Source organism: Ranitomeya variabilis, chromosome 5, assembly GCF_051348905.1.
Source record: "Ranitomeya variabilis isolate aRanVar5 chromosome 5, aRanVar5.hap1, whole genome shotgun sequence".
Lineage (NCBI taxonomy): Eukaryota > Metazoa > Chordata > Amphibia > Anura > Dendrobatidae > Ranitomeya > Ranitomeya variabilis.
In genome coordinates this window covers 67,544,112-67,571,197 of record NC_135236.1, presented here as the reverse complement: position 1 = coordinate 67,571,197, position 27,086 = coordinate 67,544,112, and the positions used below count along the sequence as shown (strand labels likewise).

At 43.8% G+C, this 27,086-nt stretch overlaps 1 protein-coding gene across 1 annotated transcript in view; it reads left to right on the top strand.

The window, feature by feature from the left end:
* LOC143774485 (aspartate aminotransferase, cytoplasmic-like) overlaps positions 1-25,940 on the top strand; it is a 49,009-nt gene extending 23,069 nt beyond the window's left edge. Inside the window, exons 5-10 of the mRNA XM_077262126.1 lie at positions 11,106-11,218; positions 14,248-14,349; positions 14,633-14,783; positions 20,109-20,274; positions 20,795-20,937; positions 23,738-25,940. Of these exons, the coding sequence (XP_077118241.1) occupies positions 11,106-11,218; positions 14,248-14,349; positions 14,633-14,783; positions 20,109-20,274; positions 20,795-20,937; positions 23,738-23,877 (815 nt within the window). The 3' untranslated portion in view covers positions 23,878-25,940. The remainder of the gene's footprint in view (positions 1-11,105; positions 11,219-14,247; positions 14,350-14,632; positions 14,784-20,108; positions 20,275-20,794; positions 20,938-23,737) is intronic.
* The last annotated feature ends 1,146 nt before the right edge of the window (positions 25,941-27,086 follow it).

Sequence of the window (27,086 nt, the reverse complement as noted above, 5' to 3'; positions counted from 1 at the left end):
AAAGGGGAAGAGCCGTCTGGGAGTACAGCAAGAGGGCAAGACATGTAGTCTGTCACCATCTGACGGAACCGTTGCCTCCTGCTGACTGGAGCCGTCTGTGATGGTGTAGACTTTTGTGGGGGGCACAGAAAACTGTGCCACAGTTGGGCCATACTGGTCTTGCCTTGGGCAGAGGCACTGCTTCTGCTCCCTCTTTGTGCAGAGCCTCCACCACTGCCTGGACGCACTGAGCTGCTTTGGAATGCACTAGCAGAACTTCTCTCAGTTGGAATGGAGAAGATGATGGAATTGACCAGTGTGTCTTGGTACTCCCGCATTTTTCGCTCCCGGTTCAACGGTGTGATGAGGCTTTCTACGTTGTCCCGGTAGCGAGGATCGAGGAGGGTGAACACCCAATAATCAGACATGTTGAGAATGTGGGCGATGCGGCGGTCGTTTCTCAGGCACTGCAGCATGTAATCCACCATGTGCTGCAGACTGCCAACTGCCCAAGAAACGCTGTCCCCTGCTGGAGGCGTGATCTCTGCCTGCTCGTCATCACCCCACCCTCGCTGTACACACTGAGTACTGGACAATTCGGTAACTCCCTCCTCTGGACGGACGTCTTCCTCCTCCATTGACTCCTCCTCATCCTCCTCACAAACTGTCCCCTGCCTACGCGTTTGTGAGGAACCACGTGGCGCTGACTGTCCAGAAGATGATGGAAATGGTGAATCCTCATCCTCCACCTCTTCCACAACATCATCCCTTAGCGCTTGCAGTGATTTTTCAAGCAGGCAGATAAGGGGGACAGTCATGCTGACTAGTGCATCATCTGCACTCGCCATCCGCGTGGAATAATCAAAGGGACGCAAAACCTGGCAGACGTCATTCATAGTGGCCCACTCTGTGGTTGTGAAGTCTGTACGGCGCTGACTGCGACTTTTTTGCGCCTGAAGCAGCTGGTACTCCATTACAGCTTGCTGCTGCTCACACAACCGCTCCAACATATGTAACGTGGAATTCCACCTGGTAGGTAGGTCACATATGATGCGATGTTCCGGCAGGCGGTGTCGGCGCTGCAGAGCCGCAATGCGCGCTTTTGCCGTGCTGGAACGCCGCAAGTGAGCACACTCTAGGCGGACCTTGTGCAGCAGTGCATCAAGATCCGGATAGTCCCTCAAAAAGCTCTGCACAACCAAATTGAGCACATGTGCCAGACATGGGATGTGAGTGAGGTTGCCGAGGCCCAGAGCTGCCACCAGATTTCGGCCATTATCACACACTACCATGCCTGGCTGGAGATTCGCTGGCACAAACCACACATCGCTCTCCTGCTTGATGGCATTCCAGAGCTCCTGCGCTGTGTGGCTACGATTCCCCAAAAAAATTAATTTCAACACGGCCTGTTGACGTTTGGCCACGGCTGTGCTCATGTCGGTCGTAACAGGTACACGTTCATCACGGGTCCATGTGGAGGTGGACTGTGACGGCTCCTGCAGCGATGATTCTGAGGAACTGGTGTAAGAGGAGGAGTCAATGCGTACAGAATGGATTCCTGCAATCCTTGGAGTGGGCAGGACACGTCCTGCGCCACTCGCACGGTCTGTACCCGGCTCAACGACATTAACCCAATGGGCAGTGAGGGAAAGGTATCGCCCCTGTCCATGTTGACTGGTCCACGCATCGGTGGTGAGGTGGACCTTGCTACTGACGGCGTTCAGTAGCGCGTGTTTTATGTGTCCCTCCACATGCTTGTGCAGGGCAGGGACGGCTTGCCTGCTGAAGTAAAAGCGGCTGGGCACATTGTACTGTGGGACTGCCAATGACATCAAGTCACGGAAGCTGTCAGTCTCCACCAGCCTGAATGACAGCATTTCCAGTGACAGAAGTTTGGCAATGCCTGCAGTCAGAGCCTGTGCTCGTGGGTGGTTTGACGAGAAAGGCCGCCTTTTCTCCCATGCCTGTACTACCGATGGCTGTACACTGGGCTGGGAGTGTGTGGATGACTGGGAAAGTGGTGCTGCGGGTGGAATTACAGCGGGTCTCTGGACAACAGGGCCAGAGGTTCTTCCACGGCGATCCTGGGAGGAAGCCGAACCAGCTGCGTGTGAGCTAGAGGAAGAGGCAACACGAGCTGAAGAGGTGGTAGCTGCCGCTGTTGGTTGGCCTACCTCTTCAGTGTGTTTTTCTAACTCCGCCGGGTGCCTGTTGCGCACATGTTTCCACATGTTGGAGGTATTGAGGTTGCTGACATTTTTCCCTCTTTTGACTTTTTGATGACACACCTTGCATCTGACATAGCAAATGTCATCTGCAACTGTGTCAAAAAAGGACCAGGCACTGCAAGTCTTGGGAGCGCCCTTTTTGGCTTTTGGAAGAGACATGCTCCTAACGGGTGCCAAAGCGGAGGCTGCAGGATCCGCAGTCTTCCCCCTCCCTCTCCCTCTTTGGGCCGTACGGGGAATCTCTTCCTCAGAGCTGCTCCCACCACCTTCCTGTCCCTCACGCCAAGATGGGTCGAGGACCTCATCATCTACACTACCCTCTGCCCCCAACTGCTCCTCCTGGGTAGTCTCAGCAGCAGAGCACGCACCAGTAAGTGGCACCTGAGTGTCATCATCAGCTGATGCGGCCTGCGATGTGGTGACCGGAGCCACTGGCCCACCCGCCTCTTCAGAGGAAGAGAGAAAAAGCTGTTGGGCATCACTGCACCCTGCCTCTTCTTCCATTTCTCCAATGCTGCTTGGCTGGCCCCCTGTTTCCAAGCCAAGAGATTCAGAGAACAGAAGTAGAGACGGCTCCTGTCCTGGGCTCTCTGTCTGCCTGGGCAATTTGGCAGGTGGTGAAGAGACAGATGGCTGCTCTCCAGTGCTCTGTGTCTGAGAGGATGTGGCACTAATGGAAGTTGATGCATTAGCTGCCATCCATCCGACAACAGCTTCAATTTGTTCTTGACGCAGCAGCGGTGTACGGCGTTCTGACACAAAGCTGCGCATGAACGACTGTTGCCTGGTGAAAGTGGGTGCTGATGAGTCACCGGTGCCCACAGCAGGCACAGAATCCCCACGTCCCCTCCCTGCTCCGCGCCCACGCCCACGCCCACGTGCCTTACTCACTGCCTTCTTCATCTTGGTTGACTGATAAAGATAAGCAGAAAAGTACTAACGGATTTGTGTGCTTATTCCTGAGCAACTCCTCCTAACAGGTATAAGAAACACTAATTTTCTAAAGTGTGGACTAGACTTTAATATGAGCTAATGTGGCCTACACAAATGTAAAGTGGTGTAACTGGTGTGTTTGGTGAACTTTATTATTTATTTATTTTTTGGGGGCTGAACTGACAACAGATAGAGCTGCAGTCACACGGAGACCGTGCAGACAGACGTAAACGGCGCTGCAAGGCCCAAAAACCCTCCTCTACGTTATCCTATGTAGTGTTTTTCCACAAGTTAGCTGGAGACGGGTGGAAAGACACTAATAGGATTTTTTTAAATAAATTAGCAGCAACCTACACTACTTGAAAAAAAAAGAAAATTGATTTGGCGGTATGACGCAGTGAACAACCCTGAGCTGGAGACAACCAGGCTATAGCTGCTCACAGACTACAGGGCGAGCTGCAATCACACGGAGACCGTGCAGACAGCCGTAAACGGCGCTGCAAGGCCCAAAAACCCTCCTCTACGTTATCCTATGTAGTGTTTTTCCACAAATTAGCTGGAGACGGGTGGAAAGACACTAATAGGATTTTTTTAAATAAATTAGCAGCAGACTACACTACTTGAAAAAAAATTAAAATTGATTTGGCGGTATGACGCAGTGAACAACCCTGAAAAAAAAAAAAAAAAAAAAAGAACAGTATGAGGCAATGAACCACCCTCCCTGAACTGAATACAACCAGCTATGGATGGCCTATGTGGCTGCACTCAGACTAGAGAGTGGGCTGCACTCACACACACACACACACACACACACACAGACCTTGCAGATCGCTGTGAAAACAGCGCTACAAGGCAAAAGCAAGGTGAATAGTAGGTGAACACAGCGGTTGCTAAATTAGCCTTTGGAAAGCACAAAGAAGCAAATCGCTATCTCTAAACTGTCCCTCAGTCAGCAAACAGCGTCCTGTCACTAACTGAATTCACAGCAGAGTGATCGCAAAATGGCGCCAGCGACTTTTAAACTGCAGCATGACATCATTTCAGCAGCCAATCACAGCCTTGCCAGTAGTTTCATGCCCTCCATGCTAAACAGGATGTGCCCACACTTGGAATCATTCTCATTGGCTGAATTTCTGCATTTTGAATCTTGGAACTTCCGATTCCGGTATCCGATACGCGGCAAGTATCGGAATCCCGGTATCGGAATTCCGATACCGCAAGTATCGGCCGATACCCGATACTTGCGGTATCGGAATGCTCAACACTATTCGTCCCACATGTGCTCATGTCCAATTTTTTCCTCAGACTGAGCAGTCAGCATAAATAATTGCAGATATGTCCGATTTTGATCCGAGTGTCAGGTCAAGATTGGCAATGCAAGTCTATGGGTCCATGAAGCAGATCAGACTCCATTCGGATGACATCCAAGCGTAGTCATATTTTGACGGACTGATAGGGTAGAGAAGATGGCGATTTTTTTTCTCTAACCTCCCAAGAAAAACTGATGATCAGAATAATCAAATAGTTTTTCTCGGATGGAGAGAAAACAGTTGTGTGACCCTACCTTTTCAAAGATAATGTCAAGTCTAAGGGCTCTTTTCCACATGCGAGATAAACGTCCGTGTCTCGCATTTGAAAACCAAGCTCTGGCGCCGGCACTTGGGAGCGGAGCGTGCAGCTCCATGTGTTGCTATGCAGTCGCACTCTCCGCTCTTGAGTGCCGGCGCCATAGCTTGGTTTTCACGTGCGAGACACGAACGTTTATCTCGAAAGTGGAAAAGAGCCCTTATACATCTTAAAGTTGCGTTCTAAGGCCACGTTCAAACATTCAGTATTTGGTCAGTATTTTACCTCAGTATTTTTAAGCCAAATCCAGGACTGGTTGATAAATACAGAAGTGGTGACGTGTTTCTATTACACTTCTCCTCAGATTGTTCCACTCCTGGTTTTGGCTTACAAATACTGAGGTAAAATACTGACCAAATACTGAACGTGTGCACGTGGGCCAAAATAATAACACTTTTTGACCGGATAATTAGAAATATCAAGATAGGATCATTAGTATCTAGTAGCTGGATCTCTAAGCTTAGGAAGACAATTTTTAATGAGGTTTCCAAGATTATTAAAACATGGCTGATTTATTTAAGTTTTTTGTTTTTATATTTACAAGAACAGCGCCACAGCTCTTTACAATTTGGATGTGTTATTGAAGCTATGTTCCTTAATAAATACAGTAATCAGAAAAGATCCATAATTAATAATTAATAAGCCACACTACCAGTCTCCCTACACAAACACAGACCCACCCTAAAAAACAGACCCATGACCCGACCTGTAGAAATGAATCATTAACAAAATTGCACAAAACAATGCAAAAAAAACACTTCCCTATATTTATTTTGAAAAAGAAAACCACACAGTAATTTGAATAAATATCCAAACAATGCCGAAAAATTTTAGCATTTCTCCCCCACAAATAAGGATTCAAACAATCTCGCTGGGAAAAACAATAAAAAGTTACAGCTGCCTAAAAGAGGGACAAAATGTAAAAAATTGGTCATTCATTAAGGGATTAAAATACTTAAAACCAAATTATAAAGGTTTTACGTAGGGGATAAACCCTTTTCACTTTGAAGGGAAATCTTCACCAATGATCCTATGGGCTCTATTCAGCATTTGCGTTTTTTTGTCACTTTTCTTTTTTGTCTTGAGGTTTGTTGATTTTTTTTTTTTTGCATCAAATGCTTCAAAACAGCACAGATGGTTCATAAATTTTATGCAAAGTAAAAAATCCTTTTTAACCCCTTCATGACCTTCGGATTTTCCATTTTTGTGTTTTCTATTCTTGCTCCCCTTCTTCCCAGAGCCATAACTTTATATTTTTCCATCAATATGGCCGCGTGAGAGCTTACTATTTGCAAGGCGAGTTGTAGTATTGAACGTTACCGTAGATTTTATCATATAATGTACAGGTAAATGGAAAAAATTCCACATTTTTATTTTTTACCATGTTCCCTAAATGCTAAAGCTGACCTGAAATTATGCTGCTCCAGGTCATTACAAGTTCGTAAATACCAAACATGTCTGGATTCTTTTTTAGTTAAGTGGTGAAAAAAAAAATCCAATGTTTTTTTTTCCTTTTTTTACAAAAAGTCGCCATTTTCCAAGATTTATAACATCTCCATTTTATAGAATCTTGGTCTGGCTTTTATTTTGTGCTCTGATCATACGTTTTTATTTATATCATTTTGGGGTAGATACAACTTGTTTATTGCCTACTATTTCATTTTGTTGCAATGTTGCAGCGCCCAAAAAATGTAATTCTGGCATATTGTTTTTTTTTATTGTTATACCGTTTACCGATTGGATTAATTCTTTTTATATTTTGATAGATCGGGTGGTTTTTTTTATAAATATGAACGGATCAGCTGCCATGTGCCTGAAAAGATGCAGGCTTAGTACCGCAGCCCACATCAAAGGGAGATACGTAGATATATGTCATAGGTTGTGAAATGGTTAAGTTTGCCTTTAGCTTTTTTTTGTGACTCTCTTGTCCAAAAGGACAGCAAAAATGTCACATCTGAGCAAAAAATTACAACATCACATAAAATTTCGCCTGGAGGGTGGTGGTGAATGGAGGGTGGTAGGGGGATCGACTGTAGTACATTTGCACAAAAATGTTGCCACTTTTTAAAAAGTCGCATTTGATAGATCAGCTGAAAAGATCTGTAAAGCCTCAAATACCACTCATAATGATAAACTAAAAAAAAAAAAAAAAACAGGTAAAAACATAAAATAGACTTTAAAAATGGAGCAAAATAAAAGAGGAATAAAAATGAATTTAAAACAAGCAAAAAACACCAAAAACTACATAAAAAACCACAAATGCAATAGTGAATCAGGCCCTACATTTGCGTTTGGACTGACATGAATACTCTTTGATGATGGCAGTGGAGTGACGGGATTGTAGTACTCGGAAGTTCACTATCTATTCCCATGCAGATTCTCACGATAAATATGATAAAAGAGATCGTCTCAGAGGACCCATTTCGGCTCCTGTCACTGGATTGCTGTCATCATTGCCATTGTCTCAGCTGTTGTCCTAGGATGTAACCTAGGAAATCCTATTGCAAAGAGAAAAATTCTCTGTACGGACATAAATACAGTCGTACAAGGAAAAACATTGTCCATGATCGGGCAAAATCATGCAAGTACAGGTGAGGGGCTTAAAATAGTTAGCTTTTTATCTTTAATTTAATGTACTGGGGGCATGATGACCCCCCTTAGTAACATATAAGTATTAAATGTTTCCCTCCCACTTTTTAGCGTTGCCTTCCTCACAGACCACAGGGGAGTTTTGTCCATAAAATGGCCACTTATGGAGGAGCATGTGACCATTCCTCACGTAGGAGGTTGGTAGGCAGGTCTGGTCACATGCTTCTCCATCAGTGGCCATTTTGTGCACAGAATAGCTTGCAGTTTGTGAAGAAGATAATGTAGTAGATTTGCCTGCCAACTATATAGTGGGTTCTAAGGGGTGACATCTTTCTGGAGAGTGGCACGCCAGTGTAAGGAGACTTATAGACCATACAATGCTCCTGAGGGAAAATTTGAATATGCAAATTGTCTCTTCAGAGAAGAAGAGGACTAAAGCTCTAGTGCCACCTACTGGAAGTAGCAATCCCAGAAATCAATATCGAGCCTTGCAACATGACTTGGGGTAAAAAGCAAGACAGATACTTGATTAGGTGACACAAGTTTCATGGAGTTTGCCTTTTCTCAGTGCAAAGCATGAGGTCTGATTTGGCTGTATGAGAGGCCTCTGACTGGGATCCAAGGTGTAATTTCTCATAATCAGCAAATCAAAGTCGACTTGAATTTGACAAAATATTTCAGATTTGCCCAAATCAAAAAATGTTATAATTATATTGGCACAAATCAAGGAAAACGGTGGCCAGATGATTTTGTTGGGTTCAAAAGTGCTAGTAAGAGGTTAAATTTTTTTTATTTTCACCTGACTGCTTCGGTCTGGTCACATCGGGGCGGTCTTTACTGGTCCAAATTTGGCAACTTCTGGTCATAATATCATGGTATAGTCAGCACAGGAGATGCTGAAGATGCTTGGCGCAGGAAGATACCACTGACACCAGGCAATGGAAGATGCCAAAGATGACCCACTGAAGACTACATCTGTGACCAGACCATAGCAGACAACTGGACCGGAGTGGAGTTGCACAGTTAGACCCGGTTGTGTATAACTTTTTTCAATTTTTCTTTTCATAAGCTTGTTATACTGTGAGGTCTTGGGAGACCTCAGAACACAACAATTTACAATTGACTAGCATCAAATAAATTCAATGTGAATCGAATTTCCTGGCCACATTTTGAGTGAAATCAAATTTCAGCAAATTTGCTCAATGATAATTCCAGACATTTTCTTTGAGAACACTGCCCCTTTTTAGAAGAACACTTGTCTCTGCAATTTTGGGTGGTCGTCTTGCAGAATCTTTACTGTGTTAATTTCAAAATTATTGATGTCTTCACCATGGCTAAAGTGTAGAGCTTGAAGGGGCCACATTATACAGGAGGAACAGATGATTGTTTAGGAGAGTATTGCTTTCTATTCCTTAGGCTAGTGGCAAATCATAGCGAGAGGCTGATTTTTCAGACACCAAAAACTATGAATTTTGCTTCCCACCTCCCACTTACTGCTCCCCTGTGCCTCGCCAAGTCGTGTAAGCACCCAACTAGTGGCTGGTGAAGTATATATTTAAAGCAGCCAAGGGAAGCTTTGACATCTAAGTCAGTATCATTGGTTCCTATGTGGAGAGAAGCAGTCAAGCTGAGTTTGTTATCAGCTGCTGTGCTCTACATAGACCACATCAAAGATAACAAAGCTCACTTCCTCATACTGAGAGTTATGTCATCTTAGTTACTGCCTATGTAGGGCACCGCAGCCCATCACAAACTCCTTTTGACTGCTGCACTCTGCTTAGGATGCAGCTGAGATGATGAAGGCTAAGTTTTTATATACTTTTTCTAATCCTAACTAAGGTTATAGTTTGAGCTATGGTAAAGACTAGGGTTAGCTTTAGGACTAGGGTTAGCTTTAGAACTAGGGTTAAATTTAAGACTAGGGTTAAATTTAAGACTAACGTTAGCTTTAGGACTAGGGTTAGCTTTAGGACTGGGGTTTGCTTTAGGATTAGGGTTAGCTTTAGGACTTGGCTTAGTTTTAAGACTAGGGTTAGCTTTAGGACTAGGTTAGGGATAGGACTAAAGTTAGGATTAGGAAAAAATTTAAGTTTAGAACTCTGATTACTGCTAGGGCTAAAATTAGAGCTATGGTTAGGATTAAGGCTGGGACATTATATTTACATAAAAAACTCACAAAAATGTAATAAAAAAAACAAAATAAACATATTTAAAATGTTTTATGTACAATGGTTAGGGGTGCAAAATACTTACCTTGCCCTGGGTACGGGCATCCCATACTACGCCTAACACCACTGCTCTGTACAACCCCTTTAAACATTAATATAATATATAACTGATCTGAGAAAAGTTGAACTTGGACATTTTGTCTGCCAGCCTAAGTAACCCTAGAGTGGGTGCAGGAATTGTAGTCACATCTGGGCCCTGGAATCTAGGGGGCCACAAAGATCCCTTTTTAGGTCATATAAGTCCAATACTATTAAAAACCTGGTATAGTTGGGGCCCTGTTGGAAATTTTGCATTGGGGCCCACAAGGCTCAAGAAACACCACTCACAACACAGCCAGTGACATTGTATATGGCTTCACAACCATGGTTCTGTTACATAACCTAAGTGACCCAGCCCAGCTCCTCGCTTTGTTATGAGGTCTGGCTTAGTAGTTATCTAACATGGCATCTCTTGAGGTCAGGATTCAGGAATGCTCCTACATACAAAGACTTTGCAGTGATGACACTAGAGTTTCCGCTTTCCCAAAATTCCCAATGAGGCCTTTAAACTTGGCACTTATAAACAAATTATCCTTGGCACGCTAATAACAATCCCAGCCGTCCCAGGAGAGATTTCACTCAGTGCCATATATACAGCTGACTTCCCTCCCCCGCTGACTCAAATTGTATTTTCTTTCTTCTGACCCTTAAATGCCTGCTGGGACCCCTGCCCACCTTCACAATCAATCACCATTTGTCTATTTTTATTCATTTCCTCCTTGTCGTTAAAGCTACCCCTTCTTCAATTTCTTCCCCTTTTAACTTGTCTTATGTCAGAACAGGAAGAGCTGGGTGGCTACTGCAGCCGGAGGAAAAAACAGGAGCCGAGTGGTGTATAGCTTACTGAGGTCTATAGGCCGATGGTATTCAGACTAAATATAAATACGCTGCCATTCGGCCCGGTGCTCCGTCGGATAACACGCAATGTTATTGTATAGGATGGCACCTCCATTGTCTACTAACGTAATCTCTGTTTAGAGCAGTAGACGGCCATCAATGAGGCGGCATAATATTTTATTGCGATGCCAAGTGTATGCGGACAGACTGTAAGGAACATCAGAAGAGTGAGTGAGGTCATTAGTGGGACCTCTAGTTAATGTGACCTTGGTGTCTAATGTATCTTACTGTATTTTTGGGATCATTTGTTCCTCATGATTGAAAATGATTTATGATCAATTTATAGAGATGAACGAACCTTTTAAAATTTGCCAGATCTACTGAATTTTCTTGGAAAATTCAATTTACGACAAATTAATTCTCGCGCCTTGAACGTACTCCAAAGTCTCCAATAGCCCTGAAAAATGTGTATGACATTATTCTCTTTCCCTCAAAAATGATCGTTCTTCATTCTTCATCAAACGACTGTTATCTCTGCTCCCTCTTTAGCCAAGCCCCTGACTGTTTATAAAGGTATATACTAAGGTCAGCAATTATGAGCCTTATATTCAATATATTGATGATTTTTAGCCTTGTTACTTTGTAGATCAATACCGCTGGATATTTGAGTCTGCTGGATTAAAAGATATACGACCATATCAGTTTTGGGATAACAACAATATGGGCCTGGCATTACCAGAGATGCTGGAAGATCTGGAGGTAACATGACCGCAATATTCACATATGTTTCTGATATGCATTTTTTTGCATTGTAAACAGTGTCGGACTGGGGTGTCGAGGTCCCACCAGTAACATTGACTCTGGGGGGCCTCCTTTTCACCTGCATACAAATATTACATGACCCTGGTTCACAAATTTACCTATATCTCTATATAATAATAAACTGGATAGTTTGGTTAAAGGGAACCTGTCACCCCCAAAATCAAGGGTGAGCTAAGCCCACCGGCATCAGGGGCTTATCTACAGCATTCTGGAATGCTGTAGATAAGCCTCCGATATATCCTGAAAGATGAGAAAAAGAGGTTAGATTATACTCACCCAGAGGCGGTCCCGGTTCTGTTCTGGTCTGATGGGCATCGCGGTCCGGGGCCTCCCATCTTCTTACGATGACATCTTCTTCTTGTCTTCACGCTGCGGCTCCGGCGCAGGTGGATCGCCCCCCCCAAGGGCCGTGGGGTACTCAGTACCGGGTCCTGAGTTCACAGGGGGATGTCACGGTGGCTGACACGGTCCGTGGCCCTGGGACGTCCGTGTAAAAGGGAAAGGTCTTTAATGGGATAGAGTTTATGTTCGTGACGCCACCTGTGGTATTCGGTCAGGGTGACCGACGCTGCTTTAAAGGGTCCGCTGGGGTGATGTTATGGCAGCTAGATGGTATAACTTCCCACAGGTGAAGTGTATCCCCAGGGCTTCCCAGTGTATAGATGGTGAAAGGTGAATAGTGCAGAGAAGAACAAGTACACAGGGTTGCAGTCTCTTTACCTTTACTGAAGATTTCAGCATCCACAGTCCAGGGCACCAGATCACAGGGCAGGCAGTGTCCGGACGGTTTGGAGGCAAGTCCAGAGTTCCCTTGTCCAGGTGAAAATCAGTAGCCTTCCCTTGCGCTGCGGTGGTGTAGTCCCTTACTTCCTATGGCTTCACATAAGGGTCTCACAGATGCGATGTTCCGTTCTCTCTGTCCCCCATATAGGATATGACAAAACCCTGTATGACTGGTGACTTGAGCCTGTTTATAGGGTCTCTTAGATAACCCGGCTCTGTAGGTGTCACCATGCTTCCTGGGTGTAGGTGCAGACAGATAACCTGCAATTAGCTGTCCTGCTGGTCTCTGAAATAAGGCGTAGAGGTTCTTACTCTCTCGGTGTTCCAGCTACCGGGATGTTGTGCCTCAGAAGGAGACAGCTTGAGCGGGGCTGGTCCCCTTCTGGTATCCTCTCCTTTCCTTCGACTTCCTTCACGCTCACTGCAATACAGTTCTGCCTTTCAATGTCTCTTTCTGGGAGCTGCAGCTCTGAGGGCATGCACAGCTCCTTTGACCCTCTGTCCTCCTCAGACTCTGGTCTGGAACTAACAGAACTCCTGTCTGGAACTCACTAACTTTCCCTACAGACTACCAGTTATATATATGTGGGGAGTGACCTAATAAATAGGAGCAGAAGCTCCCCCTGGTGGTCTGGAGTGTGAAATGTGTTGCATGTTTGTGATACCTGGATGCAGTTATCCTTCTTTGCCTCCAAACATAGCATCACTCTCCCCGAGAGGAAAGCAATACCACCGCAACGACCAGGACCCTGGGGCGCCGCACAGGTGTACTTTGTCTATCCTGTTGAAGGCAGAGCAAAGTACTGCAGTGCGCAGGCACCGGAAAAGGTCAGAGAGGCCCAGCGCCTGCGCACTGCAGTACTTTGCTCTGCCCTCAACAGGGCAGACAAAGTACGCCTGCGCCAGAGCCGCAGCCTGAAGACAAGAAGAGGACGTCATCGTAAGAAGATGGGAGGCCCCGGACCAGACAGCGACACCCATCGGACCAGAACAGAACCTGGACCGCCCCTGGGTGAGTATAATTTAACCTCTTTTTCTCATCTTTCAGGATACATCAGGGGATTATCTACAGCATTACAGAATGTTGTAGCTAAGCCCCTCATGCCGGTGGGCTTTGCTCACCTTCTATTTTGGGGGTGACAGGTTCCCTTTAATAAATAATGAGATGCTGCTGTTTTTCTGTACTGAGTGGATCAAGTGAATTATGCCAAGTACTGCTCATACATTGGGATTGGGGGCCCAGATTTGCCCAGGGGCCCACTGGGGGATTTGCCTGTTCCCTATGGGCCAGTCCGAGCCTGACTGTATAACACATACCATGCCAAACAATGGGCAGCTTTCCTAGTTTGATGCCTTGAACACATAACATTATCGTCTTGTCCAAGTAATTTTCCAGAATAAGCTGTTTTTTGAGTATCTGAGGACTAATATATTTGTATTCTATGACTGACATCCTGCATTTCTCATCAGTTTTTACTGCTTCAGGCTGTATCTCTAATTTTCAGTTGTCTCTGGACTAGTGAGTGGAGATTAGCTGCTATTATGTCTCCCATACACGGCACACACAGACATGAGATTTCTGCTCTACTAGCACATAGAGCCAGGAGCATCAACAGTATTGAGGACAATATACAGTAGTGTAGAGCTGTGTAGCTGTGAATCCAGCTCAGAACTGAGATACAACACTTACTGGAAATAAATATACAGTGTGTCTATGCCTCTTTTATCAGTTTGCTGGCAGTCAATCCTGCCTGGACCTTGAGGGATTCTAATTGTTTTTCCAAGTTAATGACAAGTACAGGAGGTTGGAGGACAAGAAGTGGTTCATAAGTGGTTCAAATATTTTCTTATGCCAGTATTTTCTCATACTGTTGATTTAGGGAATGACACCAGTGAGCATTTAAAGGGGCAGTGTAGGTTTGTTAAACTGGTCATCTACTTTGATTCTACATAATTAGTTGTAAACTGCAGGTAACATTGCTTTAAGCATTTAGTTTCCTTGCAGCTCCCCCACAGGAGAAATAAAGTATTACATAGTACTTACTGAATTGTAAATACATGTCCTCCTGAGAGAGAGAGAGTGGGGTGGGTATTCCTCTATTAACTAAAAATTCTGTAATGAGTTTTCTAAGTCTGACAATCCCCTTTAAATATTGTGTCCATAAATGTTTTTTTTTTCTTAGAGGTCCCCCGACTTTTCTATTGTTATGCTGCCAACATCCTGTAACCCAACTGGAATACAACTCCGCAGCAGTGACTGGAAGCAGATAGCGGATGTCATGAGGGTGAGAGAGAGGGTATTACATTTCCTTCATCTGTTGGCACTGAAATGGTTATGCACAATTACCTCCTGGGTGCTAAGCAATGATGCTCATGTCCATGCTGATTACAGATCTTACTGCATCAGTGAATTGTATCTAAAACTTTGCTGATGAGATTGTCACACAGCTGCAGTGTTCGTTTTACTTACAGTACAGGTATCATAGATGTGCTTGTATCTAGCTGTGCATTTCTATGGTTCGTGCCATTTTTCTGAATTTTACTTAAGCATTTTTATGTTCATTTTAGAGAAAGAACATGTTCCCATTCTTCCATCTTAAAGATCAGGGCCTGGGCTCCGGAGATGTGGACATAGATGCTTGGCCCGTGCGTTACTTTGTGTCTGAAGACTTTGAGCTCTTTTGTGCCCAGTCATTCTCGGCAAGTTTTGGATTATATGGTACGTATAGAAGATATAGGGTTCATATATTATGGGGTATTATGTGGATTATGACAGCCTATTCTAATACAGCAATATCTCTCGCGAATACATGAATATATATAAAAAGATGAATACACTTCTCATTGGTTGTAGAGACTGCCTTGATGCGTTTCGCCGTCTATTCGGTTCATCAGGAAGCTCAGTTGATGCTGTGACAAAACACTCCGGGATCGCCTTTGCTGGGGTCAAAGGTCACGTGGTTTGTGCATTGAATTCTGAGGCGTACAGCAGGTTTCCGAGCAGGCTGACCTCAGGTCAGATTTTTTAAAGTGAAAGCAACATAGAAAAAACAAAACATAAAAATAAATCCTAGCCTGTCCGGCACTAACTAAACCAACACGTTGCTATCTTAACAACTGGGGGAGCTTCTCCCACCCAGCTAACAACACACAGTCCTTGAGCACTGCTCTCACTCACGTTAGTCTCAAACAGACAGGCAATCTGTGTGCCCCAGGCAGACCCCGGAAACCCCCAGCTGGTCATCCTTTATTCCTGCACTTATTAACCCATCCGTATCATGCAGATACTGAGCGGCCTAATTCACATAGGACAAGTACCTGGGCGAGATATATCTGCCCCCGACTACCAGACCGACATGACTCTTACAATGCATAGTATAAATAATGATTGCAAATTCATGATGAAAAAATCACAGGTTGAGATGGTCCAACCTGTGATTTTGACATCATGAATTTGCAGTTATCATTTGTACTATGCATCAACTGAGCTTCCTGATGAACCGAATAGACGGGGAAACACATCAAGGCAGTCTCTACAACTAATGATAAGTTTATCCACCTATTTATATATACACTGCTCAAAAATATAAAGAGAACACTAAAATCCCACATCCTAGATATGACTGAATGAAATATTCCAGTTGTAAATCTTTATTCATTACATAGTGGAATGTGTTGAGGACAATAAAACATAAAAATGATCAATGTAAATCAAAACTAATATCCCACGGAGGTCTGGATTTGGAATGATACTCAAAATCCAAGTGGAAAATTTCAGGCTGATTCAACTTCAGTGGAAATGCCTCATGACAAGGAAATGATGCTCAGTATTGTGTGTGGCCTCTACATGCCTGTATGACCTCCCTACAGTGCCTGGGCATGCTCAAGATGAGGCGGCGGATGTTCTCCTAAAAGATCTCCTCCAAGACCTGGACTAAAGCATCCGCCAACTCCTGGACCGTCTGTGGTGCACTGTGACGTTGGTGGATGGAGCGAGACATGATGTCCCAGATGTGCTCAATCTAATTCAGGTCTGAGGAACGGGCGGGCAAGTCCATAGCTTCAATGCCTTCATCTTGCAGGAACTGCTGACACACTTCAGCCACATGAGGTCTCTCATTGCCTGCATTAGTGTCATGACCGCAGATACTTAACTGTCCGGCCGGCGCGCTCCTGATGTCCCTCCTCGCTCCATTTGGCCCGGCTTCTCCGGCTCCCGACGCTTCGGCAGTTCGCGCATGCGCCGTAGCGCTTCTTCCACCGCCCTTGATTCTGGGAGGTTGTGACCCAGTGGCTCCGCCTCCAATATGGCGGCGCCCACCAGGTATTTCTGCTCTGCGCTTACCCAGGTAGGCGCCTGTGTATCTTCGCTGCTGCTACGCTGCTTAGTTTGGTGTTCATGCGTCGTTCTCAGGCCCCTCCTGCCTTTCCACTAGCTAGCTCTAAGTGTGCCTTCTCTTCTGTGCTAGCCTAGATACCATTCCTTTGGTTGTCTGGTTGCCTGCTGTCCGTCTTGCCCTTGTTTCGTCCATTCCGTGTCCTATGGTCCTTCCCTGTTTACGTTGTCTTCTGTGTAGCCTTCACTTGCTGTTTTGTTTCATTTTCAGCTCTCTGCCTTCAGTCATCCTTGGATCCTGAGGATTTCTTATTATCCTGCAAATCCTTCTATACCCAGTCATCTCTTTGGCTCCGGCAGTCTCGGTTTCATCCTCCTTGGGCCTGCTCCTAACACTCCCTGTATAGGGGGTGCATCCATCAATTTTGCTCGCCCTTGGGGGCTCTGGGGACGCCACCCAGAGGGTCTACTCTCGGGTTACCCTTCCCTCTGTCTCACTTCCCTGTAGCGTGATAATTAGGAGGAACCCAGGGCCAACCGCACCAGCATATGGTCTCAAAAGTGGTCTGAGGATCTCATCTCGGTACCTAATGGCAGTCAGGCTACCTCTGGCTAGCACATGGAGGGCTGTGCCCCCCTCCAAAGAAATGCCACCCCACACCATTACTGACCCACTGCCAAACTGGTCATGCTGAAGGATGTTGCAGTCAGCAGATCGCTCTCTATAGCGTCTCCAGACTCGGTCACGTCTGTCACATGTGCTCAGTGTGAACCTGCTTTCATCTGTGAAGAGCACAGGGCACCAGTGGCGAATTTGCCAATCCTGGTGTTCTGTGGCAAATGCCAGGTGTCCTGCACGGTGTTGGGCTGTGAGCACAACCCCCATCTGTGGACGTCGGGCACTCAGACCATCCTCATGGAGTCGGTTTCTAACCTTTTGTGCAGAAACATGCACATTTGTGGCCTGCTAGAGGTCATTTTGCAGGGCTCTGGCCGTGCTCCTCCTGTTCCTCCTTGCACAAAGGCTGAGGTAGCGGTCCTGCTGCTGTGTTGTTGCCCTCCTACGGCCCCTCCACCCCTCCATGTCTCCTGGTGTACTGGAATGTCGCCTGGTAGCGCCTCCAGCCTCTGGACACTATGCTGACATACACAGCAAACCTTCTTGCCACAGCTCGCATTGATGTGCCATCCTGGATGAGCTGCACTACCTGAGCCACTTGTGTGGGTTATAGAGTGAGTCTCATGCTACCATAAGTGTGAAAGCACAACCAACATTCAAAAGTGACCAAAACATCAGCCAGAAAGCATTAGTACTGAGATGTGGTCTGTGGTCCCGACCTGCCGAACCACTCCTTTATTGAGGGTGTCTTGATAATTGCCAATAATTTCCATCTGTTGTCTATTCCATTTGCACAACAGCATGTGAAATTGATTGTCAATCAGTGTTGCTTCCTAAAGTGGGCAGTTTGATTTCACAGAAGTTTGATTTACTTGGAGTTAGATTCTGTTGTTTGTGTTCCCTTTATTTTTTTGAGCAGTGTATATTCATTTATACGGGAGAGATATTGATGTATTAGAATAGGCTGTCACTCATTTTCAGCGTTTAGCTCACTGTCTCAGGGCGTAAAAGGGAGAGTGAGGAAGAGCCACCGAGGAGCGGCGAGTCGATGCTGGCGTAGGTTTTGTACTGCATTAAACATTGCTGTTCATCATTATTTTGATGAGCGGTTGTCGCATCACCTTTGTTGTAGCTGAGTGAAAATGGCGTAAAAAAAGTCAAACGTTATAAATCTTTTTAGCAGTCTCACGCTGTGCCCCCTAAAAATAGCGACCTTTCACTCCAGAAACTTGCAAAAAAGCTCTGATGAATTGCTGCTGTAACTATAAATGCAGGAGGCATTTTATATTTTGATTTACATGCTACCATTCTTTTAATGCAAACTCCTGACAAAAAAAAACATTTGAGAGGATCATGACTCCATTATCTGCCCTAAAAGTGGATGAGAAAACTGCAATTTCAGCAATTTACAAATTACAATGCTGCCATCTGGTGACAGGAACATGAACTGCAATGTTTGTGATGCCATCTGGTGGCAGAAATACCAATTGAAATATTTGCATTTTACTCTCCAGAAATCCCAATTGACAAAAAACTTTAACCACTTCATGACCGGGTTACTTACATTTTTTTTTTTTTCGTTTTCGCTTTTTTTCAAGAACTATATCTTTTTTACTTTTCGATCCACATAACCGTGTGAGGGCTTGTGTTTTCCAGGATGAGTTGTATTTTTGAATGACAGCATTCTTTTTATTATCTGATGCGCTGGAAAGCAGGAAAAAAATTTCAAGTGCGTTGAAATTGGAAAAAAAGTGCAATTCCACAATTGTTGTATTTTAGGTGTTTTTTAGTTACCATGTTCACTTTATGGTAAAACTGACCTGGCAATGTGATGGTTCTAGGTCAGTATGATATTTTTTATTTGTCTAAATGGTGAATTTTTTTTAGGAAATTTGTAAAAAAAAAATAAAATTTATTGATATCATTTTGGGGTAGATACGATGCTTTGTTCACCTCCTATTGCATTTTATTGCAATGTTGCGGCAACTAAGAAAAAGTAATTCTGGCGGTTTGATTTTCTTCTCATTATGCCATTTATCAATCAGATTAATTTGTTTTTATTTTTTGCTAGATCGGACTTTTACGAATTCAGCAATGCCAAAATATATTAAATAAAAAAATATAATTTTTTTTTATTTACGGCTTTATTTTTAGTGGGGCAAAAGTGGGGTGATTTGAACATTTTTTTTCATACTTTTTAAAATCTTTTTTTCTCCACTTTTTACTGTATTTCTTAGTCTTAGTCTTAAGACTTTAAGCTGCGATCATCTGATTGCTTGTACTATATATAGCAGTGCATCCGCCCTGCTATGTATAGCGAAAATCACTATCTCTTATGAATGCCAGATACAGGCTGGCTTTCACAGGAGAATTGTCATGATAATCATGGAGGTCTTCAGCAGACCGCCGGCTGTCATGGCAACCCATCGGCGCACCGCGATCACGCCATAGGCACACCAATGGTTGCATGAAATGACATGCTTCCCTGCATTTAATGTTAAATGCTACTGTCAGAAGTTGACATTGGTATTTAACAGGTTAACAGCTGCTGTTTGAGGCAGATGATTGCTGAATAATTCAACCATCATCTGCTGGGAAAAATGCAGGCTCGGCTTCCTAACCATCGTCAAGCCCAGGGGCACGACACATGATGTAACTGTATATCATATGTCGTGGAGGGGTTAAAAGTTATGATGGCTGATCGCTGAGGATCTGCTGACTGCTGGGACTCTAGCAATCCTGGGAAGGGTTCTTTAGAATTCCAAGAATGGGACTTTGCAGCCCAGTCCTGAAGGGGCGTCTGCTACATTTATTATCTATGGGAATGTCTAGGGCAAATTTCGGCTATTTCCAGCTGTTTCACAGGCAAAGAATAGATTGGAGGCTGAATGTGTGCACCTATGCTCCGTGTAGGACTGAAAATCCCTAATCTGGGAGTTCCAAAGCCTCAATGACAATGACTGAACCCCCTGTGATCAGCAACTCATTGCCTATGCTATGAAATTGTGAATAACCCTATAATGAGTGGGTTAGTGGACGATTATCAAAATTTCGGTAAAATCTTCTGTGTCTTATTTGCTGATCTGCAGGTGAGAAAATCGGGAATCTGTTAATCGTTATGAAGAGCAATGAAGTTCTTATCAGTGTTCGCTCCCAGCTAGAAAATCTTGCCCGTGAAATATGGTCCATGCCACCATGTTTGGGTTCACGGGTTGTGGCAATGGTGCTGAATAATCCATCGCTGTACGTAGAATGGTAAGATGTTTGGTTACGATGATTTATTTTGCTCCATGGTGAATGTTGAGGCAACTGCCAACATTTCTGTGGTGTTTAAGTCCTGCACCAACCCTACTCGTGGATCTCCATCTTGAGTTCCATCCTTGAACTCTCACTTTTGGGCAAGGTTTACATAACCTTCGGTTCAGGTTTCTCAGTATTTCCAGGACACTTTGCCAACTGTTCATATTAGAGCCCCTCTGATGATGATACCAGAAGATAATCCTCAATTAAAATTCTGATGTTGCCTGTAATGTCGCTGTTGGGAAACAAACATCATGCAGCTTTCAATCATTTGAGTGGTCTTCAGTGTCTATCCGACGGCCATTCTTGACTGAAAGCAGAACCATTAAAATAAATCCTTCTACTCCCGGATAAGACAATGCTCAGGATTCCTTCCCCCACCAAAGTCGTATTTACATATGCCCTATGTTCCAGATCTAGGGTGTACATGCTCTGAGTATTTCTCCTATTTAATACTCTTTTCTCCTTCTCATAGGAAGGACAGTCTGAAAATGACTGTAAGGCGCCTCATGATTATCAGAGAGAAAATTAGAGAGAAGTTACGACTTTTGGAGACCCTAAAATCTTGGGAGCATATCACCGAGCAGGCGGGTGTCTTTGCTTTTACAGGGTTAACCTGTAAGTAGCTGTATGATTGTTTTTTGGATTTTACTTTAATGTGAGTGACACTTGCGATTTTTAGTGGCCTATTCTAAAAATTAGATCTGTAGGACTCTTGGCTCCATCATCTGATTGAAGAGGTGATGGCTCTCCGGTGATCACCACACCGGCTTTATTCTTTAATGGGCACAGATCCATCCTGAAAAATAGTGGTGGTGTTTGCAGTCAAAAATCAGACCCATTTTCAGGAATAGTAAGAAGTTTTAATATTAGGTAAAGGCGCTACAAGAAGTAGGGAGCTGTGCATGGTAAACAATGAGGAGGAAGCGGTGATTGTTCGAGTGACCCATCCCACTAAAAAGATTGGTTACTCAACACTCAGCCTCCACCTATCTCAACATGATGGTTTTTCTAAGTATAGGCCACCAATTTTAAAAATGGCTAATATTTTTAATGCTATCATATTGTCAAAGGTCAGGTTATCTCCTTGATCACTGCCACTGTGCAGCAGTCCCGTCCAAACAAGGCAGGTGCCGGCTGTGTTGTACAGCCGGCACCTGAGAGTAAGTGCTATGATCGTAGCTAGCCCTGATCGCAACAGATTACCATTTTTTATGCTGTCAATTTTGAAAATGGAATTAGGGAAAATAGGAACTGGTGTCATTGACAAGCTTGAAATCTGCGCACGCGGTGCCAATGGGCTGTCATGGCTGAACCACTGAAGGCCCTTGTGCCTGCCATGTTCAGTGGCAGACAGCTAAAAGAGGGCCCCTGTGCAGCGACAATATATGGGCCCTTTGCAGTTCAATTTCTCACCATAATGCACAATTCTGCCTCCATTGGAAAAAGAAATGGGTCCCCTTACCTCTTGAGCCCCTGTCATGTCTCATTTTAGTGAAAGAGACGGTGGTGACAGAAGAAGTGAGGAGGTGGTCATAGAAGCTGTGACCACTTCTTCCTGCTTCCTCCATCACTTTAAAGTCCCCTGAGGACATAAAAAACCTGCGTAAGTGTCAGTACTAATTAAATATATTAATATTTATCCCACGCTTTGTACACTGAAACTTAAAAAAAAATTAAAATCGACAGAATATCTGTTTTTTGGTCACATCACTTCCCTAAAAATAATATAATAAAGAAAGATCAAAAGTCAGATAGGCTCTCCAAAAAGTCCTAATACAGCTCCTCCATAGATGGAAAAATAACAGTTATGGTCATTACAATAAGGAGGGAAAAAAGTGAAATATATGTCCATCTTGCTGGCCTGTTTTAAAGGGGTTGTTCAAAATTAGGAAACCATGTCTGTGCCTTCTACAAAGATGAGTCAAACTGGAGATTCTTTTTAAAAGCAGCACTCATCATGTTATATAGCACTGTGTACTTACAATTGCTCATTTTGCTTTTCTGCCCAATTAAGTCTTCTCTTTTCCATTAGGTCTGAGATGTCACGTGATTACAAACTGATTAGCTGAAGCCTTGTTTGTAGAAACAGGAAGTCATTTTTTCCTCTGAGTTATGCCACTGCAAAATTCCCTGGCAGTGGGAAAAGGGAGCAGCTGCAGGTCTAGATACTTCCTGTTTCTACATAGAGCAGAAAAAAGAGAATTATCTGGGTAGAAAGGCAAAATAAGCAATTGTCAGTGTAGTGACCCAGTCCAGACTGAGTATGCAACTTTAAGTAACCCTGGACCATGAGTAGCTTCTATATACTGCAACTCACTGCTAAGTTATCCTTTTACTCTCATATGGTTCAAATGAATCAAAAACTCACTAATCTTTTATATTCCTCAGATATGTGTTTCAGTGTTCTATTAAGTGCACTTTTCAGTTGTTGTATTACTTTATATACTAATCTCACAATGTGAAGTCTGACGCCAGAACTGAGAGTCATCCTATTGGTCAGTGACCCTGGTTCAATAGGAGGAGACAAGACAGAGATCTGGAAAGATGTGACCCAGAGCAGACCTCCAGTGTGGGATCTCTTGACCCCTCCAGGCTTGGAGTCTGGAGGTTCATCCTTCCCTTCATCTCAAGACTTATAGCCAGCCTAATGCCTTGGATCTTACCCTGACTTCTACAGCCAAGATGGCTGAAGGCTTTTAACCCTTTTAACCCTGGATCCCCGCTGTCCAGTTTAAGGCGTGTTTCTCCAGCATTAGGTTGCACTAAATGAGTATAGAAGAACCAATTGCTCTTGAGGTACTTGAGGGTCCCCCGCCTCACCGCGAATGATCCATTATTTACTACAAGTATATTTCTGCACGTACCGTGACCAGCTGAGAAAATGAATACGGGATTTCAGGTCTGTACATATTGCAATATATTCCCTCTTCTGCCTTTATGCAAATAAGAGACTTTGAACTCTCTTATAATTACCTGCAAGTACTGCTTCTAATTACAACAGATTCTTAAAGCGCCAGAACCTCAATTCTGTGTCAGAATCCAATCCTGAACCGTACTGGCTGCGGATTCCCCTCGTGAACTGTAAACTACTACCTCCATGTTATATCTCCCCGTTCTGCTGAAGTAAAGCAGCTGTTATCCCCGAGACCTGTTGTCTGTGGTTATTCAGTCGGCTGTGGACACTGCGTGGGGGTGGATAGCAGTGAACGGAATAGCTGCTGCATCATTACACAGTGCTATATAATATGATGATTGCAATATATTAAGAGGATAACCATTTTAATGGGAATTAACTGGAACTAAGAACTGGAATTAAGTGCAATTTGTTTCTATAATGTTATCTATTGCCATATTTCCATATTTTCTTGTCTGTCTTGCAGAAGTGTAAACACTTTGTATTTTTCTCTCACGTCAGTGAATCAAGTGGACACCCTGGCTAAAGAGAAGCACATCTATTTACCAGCTCATGGACAGCTAAATATCTCAGGCCTCAATGCAAACAATCTGGATCATGTCACACAGGCCATTCATGATGTTACTATGAATGAGAATTAGCAAACATCTGCAAGGACCTCAGGAATCTCAACACTGAGAGCTGGAGACCAATTAGAGGTTAAATAGTTTGTAATCTGTGTATAAATCAACAATAGGCTCTTCCATTGGGGTGCACCAACTTGATCTTCTCCATGACAAGGGTATCTCGGAGAAATTTAGATTCAGCAGCTTGTATCTCAGTCCCAGCAGTACCGCCTTAGAACCTGCAGTTTATCATTATGTAGTTCCAGCTTCTCTTATTATGGCCACCTACACTAATAATATCCTCATTGTGGCCCCTATATAGTGATAATTTTTTCTTTTTTCGGGCCCCACACAATATAATGTCCCCCATTGTGGCCCCCTATGAACAGCTCATGGTTTTGAGAGGAACGCTATAGTATTTAATTTTCAATGTGGTGGCACTGCAGCGACATGTAGCACTTACAGACAAGTTCCTTCACAGATCATTACTGATTTCTGGTGGTCCAAGCAGGGCAATAACTTAGAAGGGATGTCTCATGTACCTAGTGCACTACTCCCCTGGCTCCTGGCTTCTTCGTTAAAGTATAAAAGCAATGCGCTCCTGAAGATTGACAGTTTGGGTTGGAGAAATGGCTGCACTGCCGCCCAAACGTTGTGCTCTCCCATGTTATTAGCAAAGGCAGTTTTACCTCTGTAGAATGGAAGTTGAGCATGGACATTTAAGCTGGCCAGATCCAACAACAGCATGCAGCTCCTCGCCTAAGAGACTGGCTACCACCTTATCCTACAGAGTAAAAAATACCTCTGTTTTTGAGGATGGAAAGGATGTTTAATAAGGGATAAACTGCAAAATTGCTTGTTTTAACAAGTGCAGTTTGCACGTAACTCAATACATCAGGCATGGGTCGGATCTGTAGTGTCATCGGTGGTGGCGGTGCCCGATGTCTGGTGAAGTCATGCAGTGATAGGCACATGGTTGTGAATGTGCGAGTGCGATGCTGGCATTATTGTTCCCTCATGGCTGGATGGTCCATGATGTACCCCATGATGGTGATATGGAGAGGAAATATGCAAGAAAGCAGCAGTAGTGTTGTAAAAACAGAAGTAAACTTTACTTAAAGCAGCAGATGTAAAAGGGCAGGTGGCAGTACATAAACTGATGGTTACACTGCTGACAATCACAGAGACACATTTCTTAAGACAAGTTTGAATTTCAGTGGCAGAAACGGGCACATTAAATGGATATGCAGTAGAGTATGTTCCAGGACAGTCCATAGGAGCTGCTGGTTAACCCTGGCAGACTACACTAAATGTTTATTTTCCCAGATATCTTCCACTCTATACAGGGTTGCTAAACCCTAGTGGGCCTTCAGATCCCAGTAACTTCTTTTCATTACATGTAGGTTAATGATCAGTTTCTGGGCCTCTTCCACTCTATACAGAGTTGTTACACCCTAGTGGGTCTCCAGATCCCAGTAATGTCTATTCATTACTATGTGGAGGTTGGTGATCAGTTTCGTCATCTGCTGCTTTGCCGTCCTGGGCCTCTTCCGTTCTATACGGGGTTGCTACACCCTATTGGGCCTCCAGATCCCAATATCTTCTATTCTTCATTACATGAAGGTTGGTGATCAGTTCCTGGGCCTCTTCCTCTCTATATGGGGTCACTACACCCTAGTGGGCCTTCAGATCCCAATACCTTCTATTTTTCAGTACATGTAGGTTGATGATCAGTTTCATCATCTGCTTCTTTGCCATCTTTGGCCTCGCTACCAGCTGAGTCCTTTCACAGTTTAGTTCATCTGCACAACAAGGAATTCCTCCTATTAAGGGGTAAAACAGAAATGCTGCACTACATTTACATCTGATAGTTCTCCTGTTTCGGCCTCTGAAAAAAGTAGGGAGCTGTTCTCCTACATCATTGCTATGGCTGCCTCATTGCTACTACTCTAACTAGCAACCAGGGCTGCAGCGTTTTATAAACTAAACTCCCTCCACCTAACTTTTCCCAAGCTACAAGCTAAGTGATGATGAAGTTAACCCTTAGTGTGTGCTGAATGCAATAAGTCAAGTTTTAAATGCATATTTCAGGTACATATAACATTAAAAAAAATAAAAATAGGAATGTAATCCTCAACTTTAGGACATTACACAAGCACTTTGCAATTTCACCCATTTAATAAGATGATAAAACCCCTTTAATTTTAGGGGACTCTTCTAATAAAGAAATATCATGTAAAATAGCAGACAATTGATTTATGGTTATAGTTCTTTGTATTTTATTAATGATTTTAACAATTTCTTCAAAGCTTGTTTCACGCTCTGGTTTCTGAAACTGTACAGCACCGGGTTTAGCAGGGGGATGTTATACACATACAATGTGGTCAGTATTTTGGCTTGACTTAACGACATTGACGATGGTGGTCTCATGTATAGGACAAACACCATGATATAGAAAAGAGTCACAACTGTGAGGTGGGAACCGCATGTGGAGAAGGTCTTGTATTTCCCCCTCGATGTCCGGATCTTCATTATACTAGATAATATTTGTAGATAGGACATTAGAGTGAGTATGAAAGATGTCATCACCAGCACAAGCCCCTGTATCAGGATTACGGTATGGATAAGTGTTATGTCGTTACATGCCAGATGTATGAGCGCATTGACATCGCAGAAGAAGTGATTGATTAGGTTCGAGCTGCAATAATCAAAGGTGGAGGTAACGGTGGCGATCGGAATTGAGGCAACAATTCCACCCAACCAAGAGCCAATGGCTACAGAAGTGCACACATGTTGGTTCATTACGACGGAGTAATGCAGAGGTTTACAGACTGCTACATATCGGTCATACGACATAATGGTTAGTAAAAAATACTCCGTACTACCGAAAGCAATGAAAAAGTAAAGCTGCAGGACACATGCTCCAGATGAAATGCTGCCGATGCCGGTGGCAAAAATAGATATCAGCTTTGGGCAAGTAACAGATGTGTACACGATATCAAGAGATGACAGGTTACCTAAGAAAAAGTACATGGGGGTAGAAAGTGAAGGACTCCAAATGATAAGAATAACTAGGATCAAGTTTCCACATATGATCAAGATATAAACATTAAGAAAGTACAAAAACAGAGGCGTTTGTATGGCTGCAAAGTCCGAAAAGCCAACAATTAAAAATTCCACCATTTTGCTACTGCTGTTTCTGAAATCCATAATTTTAGCAGAACCTTCACCTGTAGAAATAAATA